Below are 25,586 nucleotides of genomic sequence, written 5' to 3'. Positions count from 1 at the left end.
TGAGGCGATCTATCATTTTTTCCCCCGTCTCCAGGTCAACCAACTGTCTTTATTGGTGGTGCCATAGCAACAGGATGTACAAAAATGTCAGCGATCCTAGTCATGTTTGACTGTATGTAAGTTCTTCTTCGTTAATATACTTCTTCCCGGACATCGAACAGTTTTGGTTTCTCCGTTGGCAGCTCGGTTTTGACCTTATGTGCGATGCTTTCTGTTGTTTCTTCAGCGTTCTGGGGAGCTAAGGTTTGCCCTTTATTTGGCAGAGTTAAGGAGGTGCAATGTGTTCTCTTTCACCAGCCAGCACTTCAAATGTTGCATGCGCTCGGGAAGTTTAAAATTAATCAAATGATCCAAGAAATATGCTAATGGTGGTCATTGCGTGGCGATTGTGCAGAAAGCAGTTTACGCAATTTGAACACAAATAGAACAAAGGTCAAACTTCAGTTCACAATGTTAACGATATTTCCTATAACTTAATCCTACAATACATCATTTTAGTGGAAAAAAACTTTAAAGTCAGCCATACTATAGTTCCAAATTAATCAATGTTGATGTGCTCAGAATTTCTGTATTTAGCCCCGTCGGGCCGGCTAATCCTACAGCGAAATACCAGTGCCAGTTAAGATCAGGCCCAAAGCCCTGCGGGCGAAGTCACGGCGCATCTGCACTATCCCGACCTAACAGAACGGGTCCGCTGCTGGGAAATTCAGCGAATTTGCTTCCGAGGTACAAAACATCAGCGGGACACGAAAAACAAAAAGTACAATACATGGAAATAAGTCATGCATGCAGAGCACAAAAAGGACGGCAACCTATAATTACCATATTGTTAGTCATGCTTCTGAAAATCTCGAGCACCGCTGGCACGCGAGGCCGACTTCTCACTTGTTGGATGCAGATTTTCCTGCCTCCGCAACAAAAGAAATCTGCGGAGTGCTGACAGTTAATTAGACTGGAGGGCTACAGTAGAAAGGCTGCCATCTTCACGTGCTCTGAAGGAGAGGAGAGGCTCCGTCTGAGTGGCAGTCCAACAACATTTCAGTGACAGCTGATTATCCGGACACTTGTTCGTACGGAGCGATGGAGAAAGCACGAATGCCGCTCAGGTTTAATCCTGGATACGAGGAGATATTACGGTGTGAAATTCCCCAAACTCGCTGACAGCTGCAAAAGAAATGTGTTCAAACATTCTCCGGGATTATATACATTATTAATTACTCTGAAAGTCGAGATAGTGGCCTTGTTTGGTATTTTTCTCTTCTGCTCTGCTTTTTCTCCCTCTCTGCTGGCAGTGTTAGTGAGGACAGCTGACCCACGGTGACACATACGTGTGTGTGTGTGTGTGTGTGCGTGTGTGTTTGACCATGGCTAATTGATTCTCCCTTCAAATGCTAACTTAATGATGTGGGTCAGTCGGTTCGTACATGTGTAAAAGTATAAATAGCGGAGCACCCAATAGGTTTGAGCTTCAAAAGTGTGTCATCTTCAATGCACAACACGCCTTTGTTACGGTCCGTGGCGGCGTGTAGCCCAGACATGTTGCATGGAGAGAGCGAGGGAGGCTTCCAGATGGTGAGATCAGCAGATTAAAATGGACGAATTTACCGCGTATGGATGCAGGATGGAGGACCTGATGGAGGACCTGCATATTGATGTGGTAGGGTTTTTTTTATTTTGTAACCTGTGAGTAGGCAAGTGTGTCAGAAAGGTCACGTGGCCACGAGGACTCGACCCTGCGGCTCAGACGCCACTGCTGATGAATGTAAAACTGCAGATTTACACGCTTATGAATCCACCCCTGAGCTTCGTGCAAACACCTGAATAAGTGTATCCTGGGTCGCCACTGACTGTCGGCCGGCTCATTCCTTGTTATTTAGGGGGAAAAGACGCATGGAGGTGAAACAGTCTGAAAATGACTCAGTGGTGTAGTGATGTTTCAGAAGGAACTCCGTCTCAAACCTGCAAATGCTTAATTTTACAGATGCAGTGACCTGGAAAACAGGGTTGTTGCATGCACACACTGTTGCACAAGGCGGACGCTCGGCAGTTACAGAACACAGAGACTGGAATCTCAAACTCCAGTACACTCAATCTTGAGTGGGTGGACACTTTGACAGGCCGGGGTCGGCGACAACAAACCCTGTTGGCACAGAGTTGTCACGGACACAAAGAAAATTAGGATTTATTTTCCAGCCTGGGCGGAAATAAGTTGGAGAGATCTTTTTCGGGGAGAAGTGTGGCTCCCAATAACACAGTCAAGGGGAACAAACTGGTTCCCATTCGGTCTGTTTGAAGCATATGTTCTCCTCAGGTGGGACATCTGAACCAAATACGGAGAATGATTAAAAAATAAAGATTGAAAGCATTATTATTTCAATTTAAGGCATTTGGGATTGCCCTTGCTCATCAGCAGCATCAGCCCTGTGCATATAAACCATTTTGATTTGTTACCTCCAAATCCCCCTTTGCAAATCTCTATCAGGGACAAGCGTTCAACACATGTCGCGGAAAGGCGACTGACATCTTCCTCCCCGGCTATTTTGCCCCAGTTGTGACAGTAACAGGATGTGAAAGGTGGCACGGTGCAGGCGAGCCTAAATTCAGCACATTACGTTGGTCATGAGCAGATGAATCAGTCAGTGGGAGGTCAGGAAGAGAACAGGGCAAGAATACCCTCAACTCCAACATGCAGCTCTATAATCTAATTACACGTTGAGGCGCGCACGGTACATTAACTGTGCATCCACTCACAATTTGTCCTACAATATGCACTTTCCTTTTTGTTTCCAATGACATGAAAAAAATATCCAGATGATATGATGATAAATGATATCCTTTCGCTATTTGGGTTGTACTTAGCATATTAGCATGTTAATGTTTACGGTTTGTAGATTGCGGGGATGGCTGTGCTAGAGGAAAAGAAACATATTCAGACTTTTAAAATGTCTTTATTCTTACACTGGACTACACTGTTGCCTTTGAAAGATAGAGCCAAGGTCAAATTTTGCCAAATTCTTTCTGATGAAAATGTGAGTTTATCTAGTGAAATAGGTGATTTGTGTCCCAGAGACAGAAGGATAACAGTTCTAAAGACAATCGTGTCAATAAATCTTTAAAAGGGATCATAGCTGGTGCCGTGAGTGATGATGATGATGTCTTGGTGGATTTAACGGATTATATTGAAGGGTTACAGAGATCATCTTCATGCTCCAGTTTTACTATTAAAAGGCAAAAAAACCCAAAGTTATGAAATAGATGACCTCTGAATTCCCACCACGAGAGAGAGACAGTTCACAGGATGAACGAGTGCACATTTGAAAGAAAATTTAATTAATCAAACTCCCAAATCTAATGTTGTTTTCTTCAGTTAGTCTGTTAATGAGTGTCAGCCTGTCGGAATCAAAGTCACTTGATCGGTAACTCAATGTTCTGGGTTTTTCAGTAAAATCGCTAGCGTACTTCAAATTTATGAGTTTTCAAAGGGGAAAAATAGCAACTGTAACTTAAAAACATGTAAATAACAGCTGAGATATAAAACAGGAGTCTGACATTGTTCTCCTGCCGGTGGTTTTCTTTTTTCTCCTTCAGCATCATTAATGCTGCAGAATTTTCAGCTCGGCTGACGTGGGCCGACCTGTTTTCCGCCGCTCTCTCTTGTTTCTGCATCAGCGCATCAGGCTGTGTTTTCCTGCGCTCAGAAACTGACGCAGTGAGTTTGGCCAAGAAGTTAACCAACCCCACTGACGACTAGAGAATCCCATCAATACTTACATGGAGAATAATAAACTGTAGAACAGCCAAACCGGTGAATCAGGAGGAAGTCATTTGGACAACAACCCTCTTTGTTGTCAGTGAACCGTTATTATCGGATGCAGTTGTCAAGAACAACGAATGTTTAGTCTTGTGAATTCTGTAATTGGCGTTCTGATCGGCTGCCGTCGACTAATCGCTCTTTTAACCTCTTGGTGGACGGTGTCGCTTGTTTTCGGTGACGTCGTTAATCCCTCCTGGGCGGGTGGAGGGTTCCCAAGAACGCGTGGGCCTTCTCTCCTCCAATCTTGGCGTCGCCGCGCTCCCCATCAAATGTTTATTTGTTTGCGGGGGACTTTTGGTGAAAGGGAGACTGAGTGTCGGGTGAGGCGGCGGGGCAAAGAGGGCAGCGGGCAGAGTCAAGGGCCTGTTATGTTCTGGCACGTTCTCTCTGTTTTCACTGTCATCGTCTTTCTTCCACATCTTCCGCCCCGTCTCCAGACGTCTTTCTCTCCGCTCGCTACGATGATTCCTCCAGTGTAGACTTTTCCCACTGCCGCCCACTCTTCCCTGGTTTATTTGCCCTCCCTCTTTTTGTCAGTCTTTCTGGAGGACTCACTGAAAGCTGCTCCTTGACTTTCCCCTCATATGGCCCGTGTTACCGATGTCTTAACCCACACAAAAGGCTGCTCTCCTGGGCTTGATGCCAGCCAGGTTCCCCCCTCTTTTGCAGGAGCCCGGGAGGTTTTTGATTCAGAGCTGACTGATTTTGCCATTTCTTCGGGTAAACCTTCAGGTTGCCATGGGACCTGCAGATACAGGATTAGGCCATTTACTTGGAGGTTAACCCGTAGGGAGGAAGAGACTGAGTGTGGCGAGAGTGCAACCAGAGTGCACATTTTCCATGTTTTATCTCTGTCACCACTTTTGAGCATTTTATTCAAGGAATCCAAGGAAATTGCTCTTGAAAATGTATATACATTTGACTGTAAGCCAAAAAGTGAATTAAGTACTAAATCAATGGCCCATTTATTTTTCCCTAAAACACTTTCAGGCCATTCTTATTAACTCACCATATTTTGCAATTGTTCAGAGAAAACACAGTCACACCTAAACTCTTCTGACTGTAGAAAGGATGAAGATGCCACTCAGATTCCTTCACTCAAATGATCTCATTAACTCATATCTCATTAACTGAATCTGTCCCCCGGACAATCGCAGCAGAGACCCCACCCGGATGGCCAGCTGTCCCAGCCTTTAAATGCAACTCAGAGGAAGGTTTTCTGACAATAGTTGCTGCTTTGGTTGGGGGTTTGGGGTTAGAACACAGGTTCGCAGAGGTTCCAGCTGTGGGACATTAGCTGGTCAGGAGGATCTTGACAGCGTTTTCTGGTCCGGGTCGGCCTCCTCTCTCTCCTATGGTGATGGAGGTCGCTGTGTGATGAAGAAAGTGAAGGACAATAAAAAAGAAAGTTAGGGACTCTTCACTGCAGGTGGTGGTGGGGGTGGGGTGGGGGGCAGTTGTGCGTTTGTGAAGCTGGCGAAACTGATGAGCTGGAAGAGGGGAAGATGTAGACCGATGTAAACAGAAGAAGATTTAGAGACGGAGAGAAGCAGATCTGCATTGTTGCCCAAAGCTGAATGCTGGCTTTATTAGCAATAGTTAAAAGGACACTGAAGCGCGAGTCCCCGTAACCATAGCAACTTCCCAGGAGCCCTGTGACGGACGGATAATAGTCTGAGAGGAGTTCCTTTTCTCTTCTTCACCCCTCCCTCCTTCCCTCCCTCTCACTTGTTCTCACTTCCCCTCCTCTCCCGGGCAGTTTGTTGGATGCTCGCATCTTGCAGGATTTTCCTCCACTTGACCGGCCTCCTTTTTTATGCGTGTTGCGAAGTTTGAACCGCCATCCAGCGAAAGGCAGCACCAGACAACTGTTGCTGGGATTTGCACGCCGCTGTCGGCTCTCCGCCGTCTCCGAGCCGTTGGTGAACTTTGTTTCTGTGCATCGCGAAGCCTGCTTCGAGTTGGCACGGAGAGAAATGTGCTCCAAAGGCACCGTCTCAGCCCGTGATTCTTTTGTCTACATTTCAGAGGCTGTGCTGTCAAACCATGGTGCTGCTCCCGAGACCACTCGCCCTGAGAATATGCAATGCTTAACAGTAAGTATAATCAAACTTTCTCACCCTCTCTGTGTGTGCATTGTTGAATGTCGCGATTCCTGCCCCGGGGTCAGGAAATGCAGACTGCCACAGTTGAGACATTTAGGAAATTTAACGCCACTTGCGGACAAATGTGGTTAAATCGATTTTTTATTCTTGATGTGTGTTTTGTCGAACTCACTGCCACTTCTATCATTTTTTTTTGCTTTACCCGCATGTGCATGCAGTGTGATTGTAGCATCCTTACGATTGTAGCAACAAGCCGGTCATGCATAAACATGCCTTCAGAAAGAGATGTGCCGCACGACTTCTGTATTGCGCATACTCAGCAACCGCAGCAACTAAATTCAATCATGCCTCGGAGCTCCGAGGAGAGACGAAGGCAGCCTGTCGCTTCTTGGAAAACAATATCTGTCAGAAGGCTCACATGCGTGGGGAGCAGACCGATGGTCCGTCCTGAGAGAGGGAAACGGCGGGCAGTTGTGGAGCCAGTTTTCTCTCTTCTCAGGGATGCCACAAATCCATCCCTCCTCCCTCCTTCTGTGCATTTTATCAATTTCCTCTCAATATTCCAGGATTGAAATGTATCCATGGTCCATTATACACGAGAGACTCGATGGGATTCATTAAGAATGAATGAGGAAGACCACTTAAACCATTTACTGAGACTATGGAGCGTGACTGGCGATACTTTTATCCAGTTTTACGGCCGGGAATGGAAAACAGTGATGACTTAAGAAAGCGTGTTTGAACAGGATCAGTTGTGTTTACATTTGTCACGCGCGGTCTGCAAAATTTAGGCTGTTGCTTCATATGAGCGTAGATTCGGAGAATATTTGGCATTTCCAGTCAACTGTAGAGTTTTCTCACTAGATGCTCTGCTGACCTTCTGAGGTGTTATTTCATTCTCGCTTTGAAAGGTGTTGCTCTTTTCCCCATCCTTTTTTCAAATCAGTTCTTTTTCGGTAGCTTTACAACAGGTACCTAGAGCTTCTTAAGATGTCACTTGTTTGTTTGTTTGAGTCATTATTTCCAGTTAGCGTTGCTCGTGCACTAATCAGTGCCCTATAATCTACAACTGATGTACCGATGCCAAAATTGCAAGCCTGAGCTGCAGCTTTCATTTCGGTTGTACTATACACTGACCAGCAAATAAAGCGTGGTTCAGTATCTTCTTCTGTGGTGTAGCGCTCGTCTGCAGAGGGTGCTTTAATGGAGGCGCCGCGGCGTGGGGTGTAATAGAGGAGCTCGGAATGGACGGCTTTCAAGCTGACATCACACCCGCGGCCGATTTTTCTGCCGCGTGTCGTCAGAAAACAGCACGGCACTTTAAGACAATCAGTAGCATCATTGAGCATACGGTCAGGCCATTAGAACACAGAGGAAACACACACAGCCATGACCTGTCCGTCTGCTCTCAACAACACTTCACACATGCTCACTGCAAACCCAGAGAGGAGGAAGGATTTACATCTATGGTTCGGGGTTTATGATGCTGCACACAGTGAATCAAAACCATAAACAGCAATGGGAGCATCTAAAAAAGTTGTGTTTGGGGATATTCCAAAATACTTTAATTGTATAAAATAAAAAAATAAAATGTAAATTGTAATAAAATGTAATGTGTTAATGTAAGTTCGCGACATCATCTTCATGAACTGGAAGAAGATTGGAACAACCAGAACTCTTCCCAGAGCTGTCTGTCAAACCCAAAAATGAAAAAAAGATGTGACCAAGAACCCGATGGTCATTCTGACTGAGCTCCAGAGATCATGTAGGTAGAAATGAGAAGTGTCCAGAGGATCCCCCATCTGAGTTTTGTGGCTCAGACGGAGGCCTCTCCTCACGAAATGACGGCTGAAAAAAACTCACATGGACTTTGCAGAGCACTGGGGACCTCTGGGACAGCTCTATGAATATCCTTGAGCCAGAGACTGAAGCCCAATCAAACATCTCTGGACGGACCTGGACATGGCTTCCACCGTCGGGGGAATTTGGGGGGTTGTGGCCCTGAGTGTTGATGGATTTTGAATGGCTTTGGGCTATCGTGCCCTGTTTGGTGGCAGAACAAGCGAGTTTAGGTAGGTTTGGGCATCAGGCAGAAGGTGAAGAGGGCAGCACAGAGGGAAACATTATTTATCTGTTTTTGAGAATTCTCCTTTCCCCTCCTGCTCCCCCTTCTTTGTCAGCAGATGATTTAGTTCCGCGTGTGTGCGTGCGTGTGTGTGTGTGTGTGTGTGTGTGTGTGTGTGTGTGTGTGACACAGGCTCCAGTCCATTTTTCTGTTGCCTTGTCCTTGCTTCATCCCAAACCGAGGAACATTTCCGTTTCTTCTCTTTCTCTCCTGTTGTCTAACTCACGGCCATCACCCACTTCACAGCGAATCCTGTTACCCCTGAAAAGGAAAGATTTCATTCAATTTGCAAAATGTATCAAAGGCTTCAGAGACCTTTGGTGACACTGTGGTTCAATACCTGAATAACAACTTTCCACTAAACAATTTTTGATACCCTTAGTTGCCATGACAGCATGTTTACAGGAAGAACTATGGCGGTACACGGGATGGTGTGTCCACATCACTCTGTTTAGCAGTTAGCATTGGCGCTACACGCCTCTCTAAGAACTTATCTGACACACCTGTCTGAAGGGACGGAGGGAGAGAAAGATTGAGGTGGGCTGAAGGGAGGACAGGTGCTGGCTGAAACCACAGGCAGGTTAAAATAAGCCAGGGCTTTATATTTCCCTGAGATGTACACTTTGCTGTCATCCCTGACCTGCTGCCCAACTACATTACCAAATGGAGCTTTAATGCGTTTTGATTTTAGGAAAAAATTTCAACAACTTTTTTAAAGAAAGGGACTGCCGATGTTGTCACATCCCAGCAACGACCCTCACTCTTCAGACTTGAACTTGAACTTGGACCCATCTTGTGTGTCCACTGGTTTGGAAGACACCTACTCTTTTGTTTATTGAGGTCAGAGAGAGAGAGCGGTAGAGAGGGGGACGGACAGGGAGAGAAATCCCACATTATTAAACACCAGATTGTCCTCGTCTAGCTCCCAGACAAGCTTTTCAAACTTGTCTTTCAGTCCTCTTCCTAAGACGCGCTTTCTTCTCTCGCCCTAATCCGTCCTTTGCCTCTTTAGAGGTGAACAGCGCAGCATGAAAGAGAGAGAAAGTGTTTTTTGTGTTTTCTGACGGGTAACCCTCGCCCTTTTCAAAAGGCAAACAGGGAAAAGCTGCCATTACTAACGGCATAAAGGGATCTTCAGACAACGGCTTTCTCTGCCACTTTATTAGCATTGTACACACAAGCGCAGCATTGCTCCTCTTTCATTTCTGCTTTCTCCTTTCTTTTATGTCCCTCTCTTAGTCCGTGAGCCAGGACCTTAATGAGAAAAGAAAAAAAGGCAACCTAAGAATTAATGAGGTTGAGGGGTTAGATTGGTCACTGTTCTAGCTGTAATTTTACAAGCCCTCCATGGCTGTTTGTTGAAAATAGGAGTGATGTTTGGCTAAGTGTGTGTGAGAGAGCGCTAAACGTGTGAACTTCCGTACTTAGCTGCTGAAGGTGGTGGTGGTGAGGGGGGCAGGAAAAAGTAGAGGAAATATGGAAGTTGAAAGCATAACAAACAAGTCAGATGTCTGGACGCAGAATTGGCATCGAAATGCTAACGTAGACGGGCTCTAATGAGAAGTGAGGACTGAGGCATGTGTGAATATGAGCCTAAATAATCATCCTTTCACCCAACCTTTGTTTTCGTGTTATTGTCTAAAGATGCAAAAGCCTTATTTACTATGGAAATATGATCACTTTTGCAGTATCGCGGGCTGAAAGACGGCTCCGATTCATACATTTCTCTGCTTCGCCTCCTCGGTCTGATGCTGCTTTGTATATTTGGAAGTGGCTGAGGGCCGTAGCACCTCTCATGGCCATGTAGTGTGGACTCAGGAAGTAAACTGGTCTTATCGGAGGCAGACACGCAAAGTCGTCCTGGCTGCACGGTAGTGTGATGTGCACAAGCGCATGTGTGTGTGTGCCTGTGGACAGGGGGGTAGCGGTGGGAGGCACTTCCTCCTATTCTTCTGCTGTTGAAGAGTTCCCATGAGCGCTCCTGCCAGGAGCTACAGTGTGGCCTGAGCGGGCCGAGCCAGGGCCAGTCTCGTCTGCGTGACGCCACATGCACTCTCAAGCGCTGACCCGCCGAGCCGCATCCACCGTTATCGGGGGGCCGCAGAGGACAGAGTTGGACGGCAGAACGAGCAGAAGAGACGGCGATGAAGAAAGTTGAAGAAAACTGGAGTTTTGAGTGGATGGATTGAAGATGTCACTTACACGCCCTGAAGTTCTGTGAGAGGGTGACGCGCAGGTTCTGCGGAAAAGAGGAAAGAAACTAGATCCGCCGAATGATCACCTTTTTGTGAGGAAAGCAAGGCACAGATTTGCCACTCAGAGCCACGCCAGCGAGGTTTTTCCCGGGAACGCCGACATTTGGAGGGGCGAGCAGCCTTCTCTGTCAACATGATTCACAACACGCTCAAGTCCACCCAGCTGCCAGAGCACAGCCCCAGGAGCACGCAGTCAGCCGCGCAGAGGAGGCTGTGGAGATATTCCCGCTACAGAGGCTCCGGCCAGGTGGAAAGCCACCGCCACAGCGTGTGCGTGTTGGCCGCGGACTTGAACACTGGGAGAGGAGGCGGAGGGGTGATGCACACCATCCACGGGCTGTGCCACCTCTGCATCGGATCCAGGCTGCCTCAGGTGCGTTCCAGAGTAACAATCCCCGTCGCTCGATGACAATCTGCTTCCGCTAAATCAAGTTCAGCCATTTATGAAGCAATAAAAAAACCATCAAACTGTCAAATACAAGCCAGGGAGCAAAAATCTGACAAAATATTCAGGTATTTAAGCATCTTTTGTAGAAATATGCAGTTTCGATTGGATTTCAAATGCAGTGAGTCTGCATAAGAGTTTCAGCTTTAACACACTTTTATTGCTTTCTATTATTCATCCCTCACTTAGCAAAATAACGAAAGAGTAGGAGAAATATATTCACAAAGGTTATGAACTCATGCCATTATTCTTACATGAGTCACTTTATGTGAATGTGAGCTGGGGGGAAAAATATACAGGAAATTAAATGCGATATGGTGAATTAATCCACTTAAACTCAGATGGGACATTAAAAGAAAATAGGAACTGATTCTGCTTGAGACATAAAATATTTGACTGTGAAAATAGTGACTGTGTATAGTATGGAACCTGCAACTTCACGCCATCGTGAGTGCTGGTCGAGCTGTGGCGCATGAGAGTTGGGAAGGAAGCGACGCGCATGGAAGAATGCGTGTTCTTCACTGTGGGCGTCTCTTCCTGTGGGTGCATCCAGACTCATTACAACATCATCATCTCATTTCACACAATCACCTCGTTTGGATGCATTAATTCACCTGACTAGTTAATGCCGTTATTTATTGCATCGTTTTTTTCTGATGACTGTGCTCCAAATGTACTCATTTCGTGTCCATCCGCTAGTGGAAAGCGGCCTGTTAAACTGACCCCGGATCAGTTATTCAGACTCTTGTTTCTCCCATGTCAGATCATTTTAGTCGCACTTCTTTTTTTTTTCATTCACATTAGATTTCAAGCTGGTCCGACAATAACGCTTCATGGCTGTTTTCCCCTCCACAGTGTTTTTTCTCTCTTCTCATACCATCTGTTCTGCTGTTTGTCATCTGCTCATCCGCCATCTTTTTTTCAGTCCCACTGCCCTCTTTCATCACCACCCAGTCTTTCTGCATCTCCACCATCACTCCCCACACCAGTAGTAGCTTCCTGTGCATTTCTCTCTTCCGTCCATCTGTCCCTCAGCTGCTGCAAGAAACTGCAATATCTCTGACGTTTCCCAAGTTTTGGACCAACCGTACGGAATCGGAAGGCAATGAGGGTAGAGAATTTTCCTTCGAAAGGAAAAACAGTGTTGTCCAGCTCATATGAAACCACACCTGACATTTTGGGGTCATCGTGGGCTTCAGCCCATCGAGCGATACCTATTTTCCCAAAAATTACTGTTCTTACTTGCGTTTAGAGGAGCGGTTTTAATGGCAGGACACAGGATTTTGAGCTCGTCCAGCAGAAAGACAGCAGGATGTGCAGCGGGGGTAAGGGACATGGGTTTCTGTGTGTTTTGGGGGTTCTGGTTGTCAGTGGATGAGCTGGAAAGTGAAATGTTTTGGATGAAACCATGTTGACTTTGGCTCCGGCCACGCTGAATGTTTGACAGTGCGGGGTCAAAGGGAAAAAAGCTGGAATGGGAGCGAGCCATCGGCAGCGTCTTCGATTTGTCATAGTCGGAGCTCATTTCATCAATGGAGGCTCAGTTTGCTTCAGCAAAAGCAGCTCCATGCACATTATCTCAGTTTTCAACGTCCAATCGACTTGCCTCTGTGAGCAGATTCAAACGGTCCGTTTTGTTCATCTACAAAATGGACAAAGAATGTCCTCCTCCCGTCTCCGTTAGCCCTAACTCAGCTAATTGGCCTCACACAGAAAGTGCTGCCAGGACAGTTTTAATAGGAAGAAGCAGAATCCAAATCGCCTTCGTCGTCCTGCAGGAAGGAAGTGGACTATTTTGCCAACGTGCTACTGTCATTTCCTCAGGTGATGGGGGGGTGGCAGAGAAAGGTCCTCTCTTCCTAACGGTTTGTGCGCGTGTCTTGCAGGTGACCATCCTTCGCGGAAAGGACGGATATGGATTCACCATCTGCTCGGATTCCCCCGTGAGGGTGCAGGCTGTCGATCCAGGTGAGTCCGGAGTGTCATTTAATCCTGATTTTGATTTTAGGTTTAACTCGCCAACCAGCCAGACGTGTGAGACACGAAACGGGCATTGATGTTTATACGCGCTACATCCTCTTCCTGGGTGATTTTCCTCAGTCGACTTGAGATTTCTGTCTTTGGGAGCCCGAGGCCTTTATCTTGTTCAGCAGCAGGGTGTTGCAGTAAACACAGAGTCTGCATGACGAACGCACAAGGTGGAGCCAAGCCCCCCCCCGTGTTGGCAGCAATCCACCCTGCTGCAAAGAACAGGACGCTAATTGCTGCTGACCACGCTTCCTCTAGCATAACCAATTCATTATGTTGCTGCCTCATCTTTATGCTACTGCGATTCGAAATCCTTCCCATCGACGGAGGAGCAAGTTTGCACAAGTTAGCGCACCGTAACCCTGACCCTTACCCTTGGGACCGTGCCACATGACCTTGTGTCTGTCTCTTGACTCTTGCAGGGGGTCCGGCAGATCAGGCTGGTCTGCAGCAGTTGGACACTCTCCTGCAGCTCAACGGTCAGCCGGTGGAGCAGTGGAAATGTGTGGACTTAGCCCACGCCATCAGGTAACCAGCCCAACACCCCAAAATGTGCAACTGCCCGTGACAGCGGTCTCGCCTCGAGTCCCTCTGGTGTGTTTGGCTTTCCTAAATGTGAAATTGGGTTCGATTCCCCGTGGCATGAGGCCATAATAGGCGATAAAATTGTGATTGTAATGTTTTAAAGTGCCGTGTCTTCACCCAGTCATCGCGCTTTCCTGTTGCAGAAGCAGTGCCAATGAAATCACGGTGGTGGTGTGGCGCACCGGACCCTCAGCAAAGCCGAGCTTCGAGGGCCTCATTCACCATCCGTCCTACAAGCCCTCCGCCTCGAATTACGACGCCCCCTCTCCTCCTACCCGCAGACGTGCTCCAGATGTGGGCACCAGCAAAACTCCGCCGGCCGTGCCGCCTCTTCCGGCCCACCACCGCGCCGCCGCCGCGCGCAGGCTACTGGTCAACGGCTCCGACGCCGGCAACAGCAGCGACCTTGGCATGGGGACAATGGCGTGGGGGGCCCAGGGAGGGTCGGCCGAGGAGCTGGACGGGAAACCCCGACACCTGCACCACCCTCACACCGCCACACTGAAGGGTACCAGGGTGAAGGCATCCAACGGGGACAACTACATTATCTTGGCCCCCATCAATCCAGGAAGCCAGGTACCGGTGCAAAGTGGTGGTGGGCTGCATCTTCATCATCTCCTCCGTCCTCCTCATCCTCACCATGGTCATATGGTGACACATCCTAGATATGTCTCCTTACCCTTTATCCCGAGATAGATGGACAGTTTACGTCCAGGCCCTTCTGGGTCACCTCCATCTCATATGTGCCACATGTTTTCACCCGCCTCCACATTTTTAAACGGGCCCTCAGCGGATGTAATGTATATTTTGTAAAATAACTACACCCACTTAAGTGTGAAAAACGCTTAAGTTGTAGCAGTGCTGTATATGGAGCTTAATTTGAAAAACAAAGCATTTATCTGATATAGTTTCTCTCCAATATAACATTAGGGTCCAGTCTAGGAGTTTGAAAAAGAAAGGATTCAGTAAAAGAATACTTCTGGAGCCCCGACTATAGCACCGCATGACGTGTACTGTTTATGATATTTAATACACTATGTGCCTATTATTCATGCATTGACATCATGTATACAAGGTCAAAAAGGAAATAAAGCAAACTTATACAATCAAAGGACTGAACTGATTTTCCTAAACGCAATCCCGCAATAACTAACCCGATAACAACCGCAAGATTTATTGTTTTGAGCCTCCCTGCATCAACATCATCTTAAATAGGAGCGCTCAATAGCATAGCCGCTCACAAAGGAAATCCTCTTTTCCTCACAAGTTTGTTCTTATTTGTCTCTAACCCCGTGTGTGTGTTCCTGTCTGTGTGTGCACATTTCCCACCTTTGGTTGCTTCTCAGGTGGAGATTTGGAAATCAGACAAATCACAGTTAAATAAGGCAGTGTTAGCAGTACAGTCTGACTGGAAACAAACGCAAGGGAAGGCTTTTCTTCGAGCGTTTGTGAGCGCCATGGCAGGCTACATTTACAGGAAGCCCTCTGGAAATAGGTCACGGCGGTGACACGTCTCACTGGCACTTTATTCTAGTTCCCAAACACAGAACAAAGCTTGGAAAGCCCGCATTTACAAAAAATATTTATCACGATTCCAACGTGGAGAGGCGTACTAGCGGGACATTTTCCCGACCTCTGGTTCACCTACGGCGCCCATCTGCGCAGCAGGCGAAGTGGGTTAACCTCTGATAGTAATTTGTGGTGACGGCAGAACCCATTCTGCCCTCGGTGAGTTTAACTGGAAGCAAGAGAGGCTCAGCTGCATCTTAGATGATGAGTTCAGGGTCTCCTAAGAAACAATGGATGTGTGACACATAGATCCTGATACACACACGCAAACTCTTCCCACATAAAGGAAGAAAAGATCCAGTTTAAACTGATTGATTGGTCGATATATAACATTTTAATGTCTATGAAATGTGTTGTTATCTAGATATCTTGGGGAATGAATATGACTTTATAGTAATAAACAATAGCACGCTGTATTTCCTGACAATGTTAGTGTTCTATTCAGATCCTTTTGTGCTGAAACAATGCCATGTTTAACACGTTTATATTGTTCTGCTTGCAGATCTTGAGGCCTGTCTATCAGGACAACCAGGGCACGTTAGGTAAGAGACGCAGCGCTCGGTATCCACATCACCTGGGTCAGACATAACAAATCTGGAGAGTAATTATCCATTTAAAAAAAATCTCTAGTCAAAAACTGATGCTCTTCGCTTGTTTCACCTCCTGTTTTATTCAGCAGCCAGGTTGTACCCATCACAACAAGCCTCGGGTTCAAAGTCCCAGAGCAGCGGTGGAGGGGCCTTCTCTGGGTGGTCGGCGGGGCGTGGAGGCGGTCTCTCCAGCCGCGCTGGCTTCCTTCGCCGGTCCAACAACACCAAGACCTCAAAGGCGGCGTCCACCTCAGGTCATGCTGCCACGCCCAACTACGCTCAGCAGAATGCCAACTTTGCCAACTACCAGAACTGCACCATTGTCCGCTCGCACACGTCCCACGGCAACTATGGTTACGTCAAAGTGGCGCCCAAGATCCTGATTTTCCCCATTTTTGTTCAGGTAATTCATGTTCTACCCGTGTGATTAAGGTCATTTACAATGAATTTCTCTGTGCAATATTAAGAAGATCGTCAAGGTCAAGGCAAATATGGCCCAAGGACCGTCAAATTCTGGGGTCTGCTCTAGGATTTATGCTAAGCTAACAAGTCCCTGGTTTGTAAATGTCCCTTTAGAACTGGGCAGTTTTTTAAATTTGTTAAAAAAAATGGTTCAAAGTAACTTTGAGTTTGTTAGTATTAAATAATAATTTCCTGTCCAGGGCTTATGTGAAAAGGAAAAACAATACAACAGAATAAAGATTACAAGTTTATTAAATGTTTTCCTCATGCTTTCTACACAATATTGTTGCATAAATGCAGTTCTGACTTGAGGAAATAGACTTTGTGGGACACAAAAGTGTTTGTAGCTTGTGCATGTTTTACAAAGGTGTTAGTGTGGGGTCTTTGAACCACACGTCACATTGGAAACTTCGCTCTGGTGTTTCCTGTTCATTCATATAGAAACCCATGGTCTCATTCTCACCTTAAACGCAACTTAGGCAACTTTCATTTCTAACTACAGCCGGTCCCTCGCTGCACTTGAGAGAAAGTTGTGTCCTTCCCCTGTTTGTTGGGGTCATTTTAGTGTCTCGTCACACGCACCCAGCACCTCACGGCTGCAAACCTTTAGCACTCACAGAATTACTTTTTAAAGAAAAGTCTGAAGGAAAAAGTAACTCGACAGATATGGATTTGGTAATATGCTAATATGCACGGCGTTGTATAATGTGATGGTGTTTCTCTTTTAATCTCCTTATTTGCTTCTGTTTTAGCCTCTTGACCTGTGCAGTCGTGCTCTGATCCTGTCTGAAGAGATGATTCTACACGAGAGCAAACATCACTCTCTCAAGGTAAACAGCAGCTAAGTGTGTCACATATTCGACATGGCACATATTCGATCTTGCCTCAGTCCCACAAGCTATGAAAAGCTGAGAGTTGCTTATCGGGAGGGGGGTTTCAGTATGTCGCGACCACTTGTGCGGCCTGTTAATGTGGTCAAACTGGAAGTGACAAGCCTTCGACCCCAGGGTGCCGCATTCATAACGTGCACGTTGCGTGGTTGTACATGTGGAAGGAAGGAGCGTGCACAGAACTGTGACACGAACATCAAGAGCTCATTAATACGGTGAATAATCAAAGCTCAATCAGCCAGGGGGATAAATGATTGATAGGGCAGGAGAGGAGCAACCATCCAGCCGCCACACACTTTCTGTTTTATTCATCTCAAGAAAATCTGCTTCGGTATTTCTGACGCTTTTACCGTCACTTCTCAATAGTATCCAAAATTGAGGTCGTACCCCAAAAAAAAAAGATAAATCACCCAAATTAAACAGGGTATAAGCGACGCTAGCTGTCTATTAGCATGCAATAGTAGCAGCTCCACGTCATGCAGAGCAAATATGGCCCTGAGAGTCAACAACGACGCCTGGACCGGACCATCGAGAGCCAGTGGACTTGAAGAATTAAAGGAGCATTGGTTAATTGAATTCGACTCAGGTTGGAGCCTTCAGTATCAGCTCATCTCTCCGTGAGGCCCTCTCTCATCTCTCTGTGGAGACGTTAGTGATACAAATATTAATTAAACAGCCCTTGTTTGTTCACCCTTGAGACCATTGAATGGGTTATTTTAAAATGATCACCGGCCCTGCTTTAGCTTTGCTCTCTCTCTCTCTCTCTCTCTCTCTCTCTCACACACACACACACACACACACACACACACACACACACACACACACACACACCAACACACACACACACCACACACACACACACACACACACTGTTGTTCCCAATGACACTCTCATTATAATATCTGAACACTAATAACAAGTGTCACAGATTTCATTTACTTCAGGGGGACCTTTTGGGAATTAAATCAAACTAATAGTTTCCTGTGACATTTGGAAATCTAAGAATTACCAGATCTAATAATTGGAACACTTGTTCAGGAAAGAAAAAGTGTTTCCATTACTCCCAGTTTTAATGAAAACATGTGAATGACATTTAGCCTCCACTGATGATTTGTGCTTTAATTGGCTCAGTGCGTATTTGTTAATCTGCTCCCAAAATATTTGTGGGACTAATCAAAGGTGTGCTCGCAAAAAGCTGCTGTTTGAAACACACATGCTGCGATAATGAAGGGACAAAGATGAAGAGCCAGTCTTTATAATGTTTTGGGCACATTTAAATGGTGTGTATTCATATGTCGGGAGGAAAAACTGTCTGCTTGTTGCATTTCATTTGCACTGGCTTTGTTCTGTGTGCCTACACACACACACACACAACACACACACACACACACACTCTCTCTCGCTCTCTCTGTGTCTAGCCTCTCGGCTCTCTCATCGTCCGCACAAATTTCTCTGTGGTTTTTTTTTTTGTTGCATGAACGCACAAATTTGACAAGCAACTTTTAAGCCTTCATCCGAGCTTTTATTCCTAGGCCGTATTTCTTTCTTTTCCTTTTTACTTCTTTACCTCCATTAGTGCTGGTTTCAGCTTTAGTGAAAATACATATCACTTTGGCACCTTCATTGGAACTACTTTCATTGTGCTTGTTTGGCATTTTTATTTTTTTGATGTTTATGCACTGAAAAGAACCACTGAGGTCATCCAAAGTGACAAATGTTGCACTTCTCTGATCCTCGTCTGTGTCTTTTTTAGGTCACCGTCTTTGTCTACACTGACTTGATGCTGGTGACCAGAGAGGATGAACCCGGTCGGTGTAACGTTCTTCAGAGTCCCCTCTTCCTCCGACATCTGAGGCTCCAGGACGGTCTGTACGCCTGAACACACCACTCTCTAAATATGAAGTCAAATCCGGCATAAAAACTGTAACTAAAGGTTAAACACAAAAAATTGCAAAACTGCAACAGACACACACAAAAAATTATTACCCCCCCCCCCCACCCCCACACACACACACACACAGACACACAGAGGATATTTAGGCAAAGACCAGCTAGTTTCCTGCTGCTGTGTCTTTCTATTCCACCTCAGCATAAACAGCCACGTCCTCTAGTAACTTGGAGAAAATAGTCCGGCCACAGTGTCTGCAGAGATTAAATAAATATAAATATCTGTGTTTGGAGTGGCTCAGAGCACAAAGGGAAACTGCTGAGTCATGCTTGGAACAGAGAGAGAGCTGTTTAAATCTGATAACGGTATCTGATTCTGTTTTTAGGGAAAATAGTCAGGCCAGGAGATTATTTTATATTTTTAAAGCAGCAGGAAGGACCATTAATATCAGGCGCTGACAATGTCCCCAGTTTCAGTGAATTGCCAGATAGGCGAGAATTAGCGTGCACGCAAAACAGGAAGCGGCGTGAGTTGTGGTTGTCCCGACCCATCAGTTGTGTTACACCTATGGCGCATTGTTTTCACCAACAGATGGCCCTTATTGTCTGCACAGCTTTTTTTATTTGGCAGCTCACGAAGCCCCGTCACCCGCCTGCCGCGCTGCACGGGCGCCTCTGAATTAAATGTCAGAGGAATTAAATGATCAATAGGTGGTCCTTTCATACGGTCAGATTGGATCCCTCAAACAGAACCTGCTGTCAACCGGTTACCATGGCAATGGGGATCGGTATTTAGCAAAGCAACTTAGCCGCAGAACGCCGAGCTTCACCCCGAATTTAAGCTGCAACGCATCAGCTTTAAGCAGCGTGTGTCTGAAAACCAGCCTGATATTCCAACATGAACGCGCTCGCTTTCATTCACCTTCACCCAAAATAATCACCCAGAGCCAGTGTTTCTATCTTTGCGGGGACTTACCCTCAAACAGTCCTTTAAAGTTGTGGGGCCCAGCACAACGGCCCCACTTTGCAAATAGAATTTTGGTACTCAGTATGTAGTAAATGTTAGGACACACACACACACACACACACACACATACACACACACACACACACACACACACACACACACACACACACACACACACACACACATCTCCACCCCGAAGCCTGTCATTGTTATTGTGTTTGAGCAGAGTCAGTCAGGAAAGAGGCACCGGGGGATTGTGTTTGTTTCAGCAAGGGTGTGTGTGTGTGTGTGTCTGTAATGACATAGTGCAAGTTCAATACGGGGGCTTTCCTGTACATCCCAAGTCGGGGCTGGAGAGCGTGGGAAACACCATTAAAAACATACTGAAATGACCACGCATCCATCCATCTGTCACCCATCCCTTCATATATACATTAATCAGGTTGACTCCATCTGCAACACTGCGAAATCTGACTGACAGCAAAGGTGAAATGTGTGTGTGTTTTATGGGCAGAAAAACTATTTACTTTACTCTATGGGGGGGTGGGAAGGGGGTAAACTTTTCCTCAGCATATTAAACATCCAACAGTGACCTCTGCTGTTCATCAAGAACCCTGTATTTTTATTTCGAAGAGATGCAACCCTGCTGTTCCATTGCACCGACCCTGACCCCTCTCCCTTTAAGATCCTGTGTGTGTGTGTGTGTGTGTGTGTGTGTGTGTGTGTGTGTGTGTGTGTGTGGTGTGTGTGTGTGTGTTAGGGGGTGGGCATTCATTTGTGGGCTCTGTCTCAAGAAAAACAAATTCACAGACCAGTGAAAGTGCTGCCTGTGGAGTTCCCCCTGCAGTCAGTGAGTAATCAGTGGAAAGGCAGAAGCTGGATTCATGCACACCCAGGGAGCAATAATGGCACTTTTAATACGAGCCTAATCGAGATTAACACCAGTGGGGAGGTTACTGGTTTGCCTGTTTGAACTGGGGAGCAAGCTCAGGGCAAAAAAAGGAGGCGGTTGTGTAATTTGTGATACGGCCAGAGAGGGGCGACAAAAGCTCTGCATTGCTGGTTTGAACCCTGCTTCCGTGTATAAATGGCCTTTTTTACTTAGAGATGCAATTAAAATAGCTGTGTGGAGGGATAAATGTTGCGGACTGAGAGCTGTATTGATGGGTGCTTGATGAATGTTATTTTATGTCGATATAAGAATTGGAAACGGGAGAGAGGCTGGGGGAAATCTCACCCCTGGGATGAACTACTCTGCTCCAAACCTCACCTCAAAATATACTGTATAGATTGTGGGTGTTTGCTGACTGTGAGGTAACTTGATTAAAACTATTTATCTTGACTCCAGACCCCAGAGGCCTGTCTAAGAGAGAGCCGCTTTGGTGAATTATGGGGAAATGTTTCCGAAGCTGACCCAAATTAAAGGTTTTATATCAAAACGAGTGTTTATGGCGAAATCACAATCAGAAATTGGAGCCACGGCAACAAGAAGGGAAGGGAGGTGGAGTGGGTGAAAGTAAAGTGGATAAATGAATTAAAGCATTAAATGTCTTTACTTTGTGTTACAGATTATGCAGAAGAACTGAGATTCTACCTAATTCACATGACTGAGGTAAGAGATTTGTGTGTGTGTGTTTGTGTGTGTGTGTGTGTGTGTGGGGGGGGGGGAGATCGTGAAGAAAAAGAGGGAGAAACAGAAGGGAAAACAGGGTCTAATGTGAACGGCCTGTTTGGTCTGTGAGCCAGAGGGGCAATTGACTCTGGTGGAAATCACATTACAGGGAAGAAACAGGGATTAGCAGAAAAGCTCTCCTGAAACAGTCTTTTCTCCGTCTGTCCCTCCCTCCCAGATCTGACTCCATCTTTGTCTCTGCCACACATTTAATACACTTGTTTCTGATATGTCTATGTGTAAGAAACACCAAAGCAGGAGATCGAGTGTCTCCCACCTGCAGTCTCCCTACATACCAATTAAAACACTTATATGATATATAATACCATATATTCCCCTTTTATTCAAATATTTCCACGTGTTTTACGCGATAGATTAACGAAGACTGATCTGTACATAATAAATCCTTTATTTCATTAGAAGAATGGGAGATGTATCCTCATTAATAATTCAGAGCTTTATTCAACACTGGCTCAGAGTAATGGAATTTCACAGGAAGGCATTTCCCAGTGCTCCACCAGTATACAAAAATAAACAGTCCATCCCATTAGGCTTTGTACAGGTCTGAAAAGGCTCTCACATATAAACCACACACATAAAAAATGCACTTCTAATATTGCCATACAGCACAAATAACATTGTGCATTATGATATTAATGGAAACTCTTATTTCTACAGGTGGGACTCAAACAGAACAAACTGTTGCTTGTATATTTAAAAGCCTGTCCGAAGGCTCATAATGACTTACATTCAAAGCTTATCTATGTCGGGATTTAATGCAAAATTTAGATTGCTGGGTGACTAAAATCCACCTTGTAGTTGGGAGGAATCCAGAATAACGACCACTCGACTCCGTCGCTCTAATAAGGCTCCAAAATGTGACATCCAGGTTTTGTTCCAGCTAAAAACCGACCATGCAAATCGCAGGAATTACATTCAGCGGTGGCTTTCAGATCATCCTGATGCCTGGGGGAGTGAAAAATGGGAACCTGAGGGAGATTTGGCCTTCGCCGCACCTGACGGACAGAAATAGCATTTATTGAGCCGGATTTTTCCAGCAGGTCTGCTGTTGTTTGCAAATAGGTCTGGCAGACGCGCCCTGTTAGAACCCCACCACCGTCGCAGCTGCGCCGCCAAACCCAGGTTCCATTCCTGAACCCGCTCTTGTCTTCCTATCGTTTTTGGTCCATTTTCCCTCCGTCCTGTCCCTCGTCACTTCAGTCTGTTGTTTATATCCCAGTCTAACAGCTGCTCTGGTGCTGCTGGATGCTCCTCACAGACGTTTGCTCTTATCTTATCCATCTGGCAGGGCATTAAAGTCCACCGCAAATGGCCAAATTGCAAATTCAGGCATACTGACGTACGGCCCACACGCATCCTTGTTTCATGTACAAACAAGGATGCAAAGCTTTTTCGGCTTTGGGCATCTGCCAGTTTGATGATCTTGCTAAATTATTCTCCGCACAGATTTGGCTCATCCACAAACTTTTTTTCCAAACTGGCCTGAAATGAAACATCACAAAGGGCCTCTGCTCTGAAGCATTGCGTCTTTCCACTTTGGAATGTGCCGCATAACCTCATTAGCAGCTCATGAAACTTTTAAAGCCCCCCCCCCCCACAGATATTCCAGACAGAAGCGGCCTGGAGAAGAAGGAAAAGGCTGTAATATTATTCACCGTAGCCAATTAGGAGACACATATAAATAGAAACTCTTACGTAAGCCAGACCGAGACAAAAAGGGAGAGTTTGAGGGACTTAACGGCAGATTTGGGAATTTTCTTTTTCCTTTTACGCCCATTAAGGCTGGAATAGAAGCTTTTCTAACCGCACTTGCATTCTCTAACCGCTGTGGAGCCTCTGATTCCAGGTCCAAAACTAAAGGTCAGGCAACGATGCTCCAGACGGAGCACAATAAGGCCATCATACAGAGAGCAGAGAGACGTGCACGCAGCCCTGCAGTTGAGATTAAATTGGCTTGGTCTCATCCATCTCCTGTCATGCCCCCAACCCCCCCAACACACACACACACACACACACACACACACACACACACACACACACACACACACCCTACACCAGCTGTTCAGTCACCTGTAATAGCTGACACACTTGTCAACAGTTGCGTTCACACCTCAAAAGGGGGGAATCCTGCACGAAATAGGATTAAAATCTCCTTTCAGAGATAATGGCAACATGTTTAGCTAATAATCAACAATTCCGTTTGGACACGATTTTATTTTCCTCTGTAATATCGTCAGTATTGAGCGCTGATAATTACAGACGTGACCCTGACCTGTGTGTGTCTGTGTGTAGGAAGGTGTGTGTTATGAGCTTGTAATTGAATTGTCTCCTTCTGGACTTTCTGAACAAAGGTCACACACACACACAAACACACACATAGATGTTCGACATATAGACAAACACAATGTGTCAGAGAGAATCGACAATCTTAGAAAGCCCTTTTCAACAGTAGCGGAGCATCTGACCCCGCCTCCGTCTCACACCCTGACAGTCCGTCTCCTTTTTGTCTGCCCTTCTCCTCAATACACTGAAGGTCATCTTATTTTTAGCACTTTCTCTAAAAGGAACTGATGTAACCCAGATCTAATGAAAGTCAAGAGTGAGCTGCGCGCATTAAGTGTGTCAGTGACGCAGGAGCAGACGGAGACAAAAGTCCGATGTGGGCAAATGACAAACACAGACGGCACGACGAGACATCGCAGGAGATTCTAAACGGCAGGAGCGCGACAGGGGCCCTAACGTGTCATCATGGGGAACTTGGCCGACCGCGTCGGGCCTAAGAAGAGGTTGGCGAGAGAGGGCGGCTCCCTTCAACAGCACCTGCTGGCTGACACGGGAGATGTAAGTGCCCCTGATGGGTGAGTCAGGTTGTCGGGGTGTGTAGAGGCTGAGGGCGAGAACAGATGAAAACATGCTGCATGCGCTTGGACGTGACTTTAATCTGTCAGGACGTCAGGCTGCGCTGCTCCGGTGATGGAAAAATGCTGTGTTTTGCTGTGTGCAGTCTAGAGGGTCCGGTGATGGTTGCTGTTGCTGTTCCTCTACGTCCCGTCCACTTATTACCCCCCCGTTGTATCTAATTGGCAGAACGAGATCATTTCCATGAATAATCTCCTGTTACAACGGCGACTAAAGTGATTTAATAGCGTGTGTTTCATCATTTTGGCCGGTGTTTGAAGCCATTTTCACCTTCAGTTACGTTTACTCCTCATATTTACTTCGATACTATGGTGGAGTTTGAGATTTCCTGAGAAGGAAACCAGGGCGAGTCGAAAAGGAGGTAAAATCACAGTATGACGGCGAGTGTGCGGCTCCGTGATCAGACGTACAAAGAGCAGCGCCGTGTGTAGGGCTCATATATAAAATCTTGTGACGTTTGTAGAAGTGAAGTAGCATTGATGCGATTAGCAAAACCGGCAGTGTAGCTCTTCATTGTACATCTTTTTGTTCTAAAAAAAAGCCTTTCGGTAAAGGCTTTGGAACACGAGCGGCAGCGCCATGTTGTCCCAGAGCGCCACGTCGTGACACGTCCGAGAGACAGACTTTACTGGGCTAAAACGGTGGCGGTGGTGCTCGCAGGTGATTTCCATTGCCTGACAGGCTAATGTTTGCCTTGACGGCAGCGCGGCGACGGCACCGGCGCAGAAGAGGAAGTTGAGATGCTTGGACGGATGAGTTCAGAGGTGTCGACGGAAGAGAACGCCTCTTGTCAGCCTCTCCTGTCTAATCCCCTTTGTCCTGCCGTGGCCAATCAGAGCCGCTGGCTTCTTTGGCGGCGTCATCCCACCTGCGCGCCTCACCGATGTGACATTGGCCGCGGACACTGTCGGCCCGTTTTTTTCTGCTTAAAATTGGCAGGCCAAAGCCTCAATGGTTGAGAACTTCATTTGTTTCCTGTGGAACTTTTTGAAACCCTCATTGAGCGGAGAGGGCTGACACCTTCATCTGCCATCGCAAAACCCTGCGCTAATGCGATGCTGCATTTTACGATCCGTCAAGCTAGCACAATTGATATAGTTGCTTATTTGGTATTTGACCTTTTCGGTAACGGTCTGCTGTCTTTGTAAATGTCGCTGGACGAAAGAATGAGGTAATAGTGCCTGCTTTTATTAGGAAGGTGTGATCCCTTTCCTCCGGCTAAAGAGAGCAGCCTCGTACTAGTTTGTGTCAA

At 46.3% G+C, this 25,586-nt stretch overlaps 1 protein-coding gene across 7 annotated transcripts in view; it reads left to right on the top strand.

The window, feature by feature from the left end:
- The window catches only part of rgs3a (regulator of G protein signaling 3a), a 70,821-nt gene that overhangs the window by 5,433 nt on the left and 39,802 nt on the right, over positions 1-25,586 (top strand). For 3 of the 7 annotated variants that reach the window (XM_057019906.1, XM_057019909.1, XM_057019912.1), the window contains 9 exons: positions 5,843-5,910; positions 12,631-12,712; positions 13,195-13,300; positions 13,501-13,933; positions 15,429-15,468; positions 15,603-15,919; positions 16,731-16,808; positions 18,622-18,733; positions 21,291-21,334. In XM_057019906.1, coding sequence (XP_056875886.1) covers positions 5,843-5,910; positions 12,631-12,712; positions 13,195-13,300; positions 13,501-13,933; positions 15,429-15,468; positions 15,603-15,919; positions 16,731-16,808; positions 18,622-18,733; positions 21,291-21,334 — 1,280 coding nt within the window. Of the gene's footprint in view, positions 1-98; positions 117-5,842; positions 5,911-9,993; positions 10,673-12,630; positions 12,713-13,194; positions 13,301-13,500; positions 13,934-15,428; positions 15,469-15,602; positions 15,920-16,730; positions 16,809-18,621; positions 18,734-21,290; positions 21,335-25,586 lie in introns of those variants that run through there. The other 4 variants (XM_057019913.1, XM_057019908.1, XM_057019907.1 and 1 more) reach the window with 4 other exon arrangements.

The sequence above is a fragment of the Takifugu flavidus genome, chromosome 20 (genome assembly GCF_003711565.1).
Source record: "Takifugu flavidus isolate HTHZ2018 chromosome 20, ASM371156v2, whole genome shotgun sequence".
Taxonomy (NCBI): Eukaryota; Metazoa; Chordata; class Actinopteri; order Tetraodontiformes; family Tetraodontidae; genus Takifugu; species Takifugu flavidus.
Note: the sequence above shows the minus strand (reverse complement) of the source record. Positions and strands in the feature narration are given on the sequence as shown.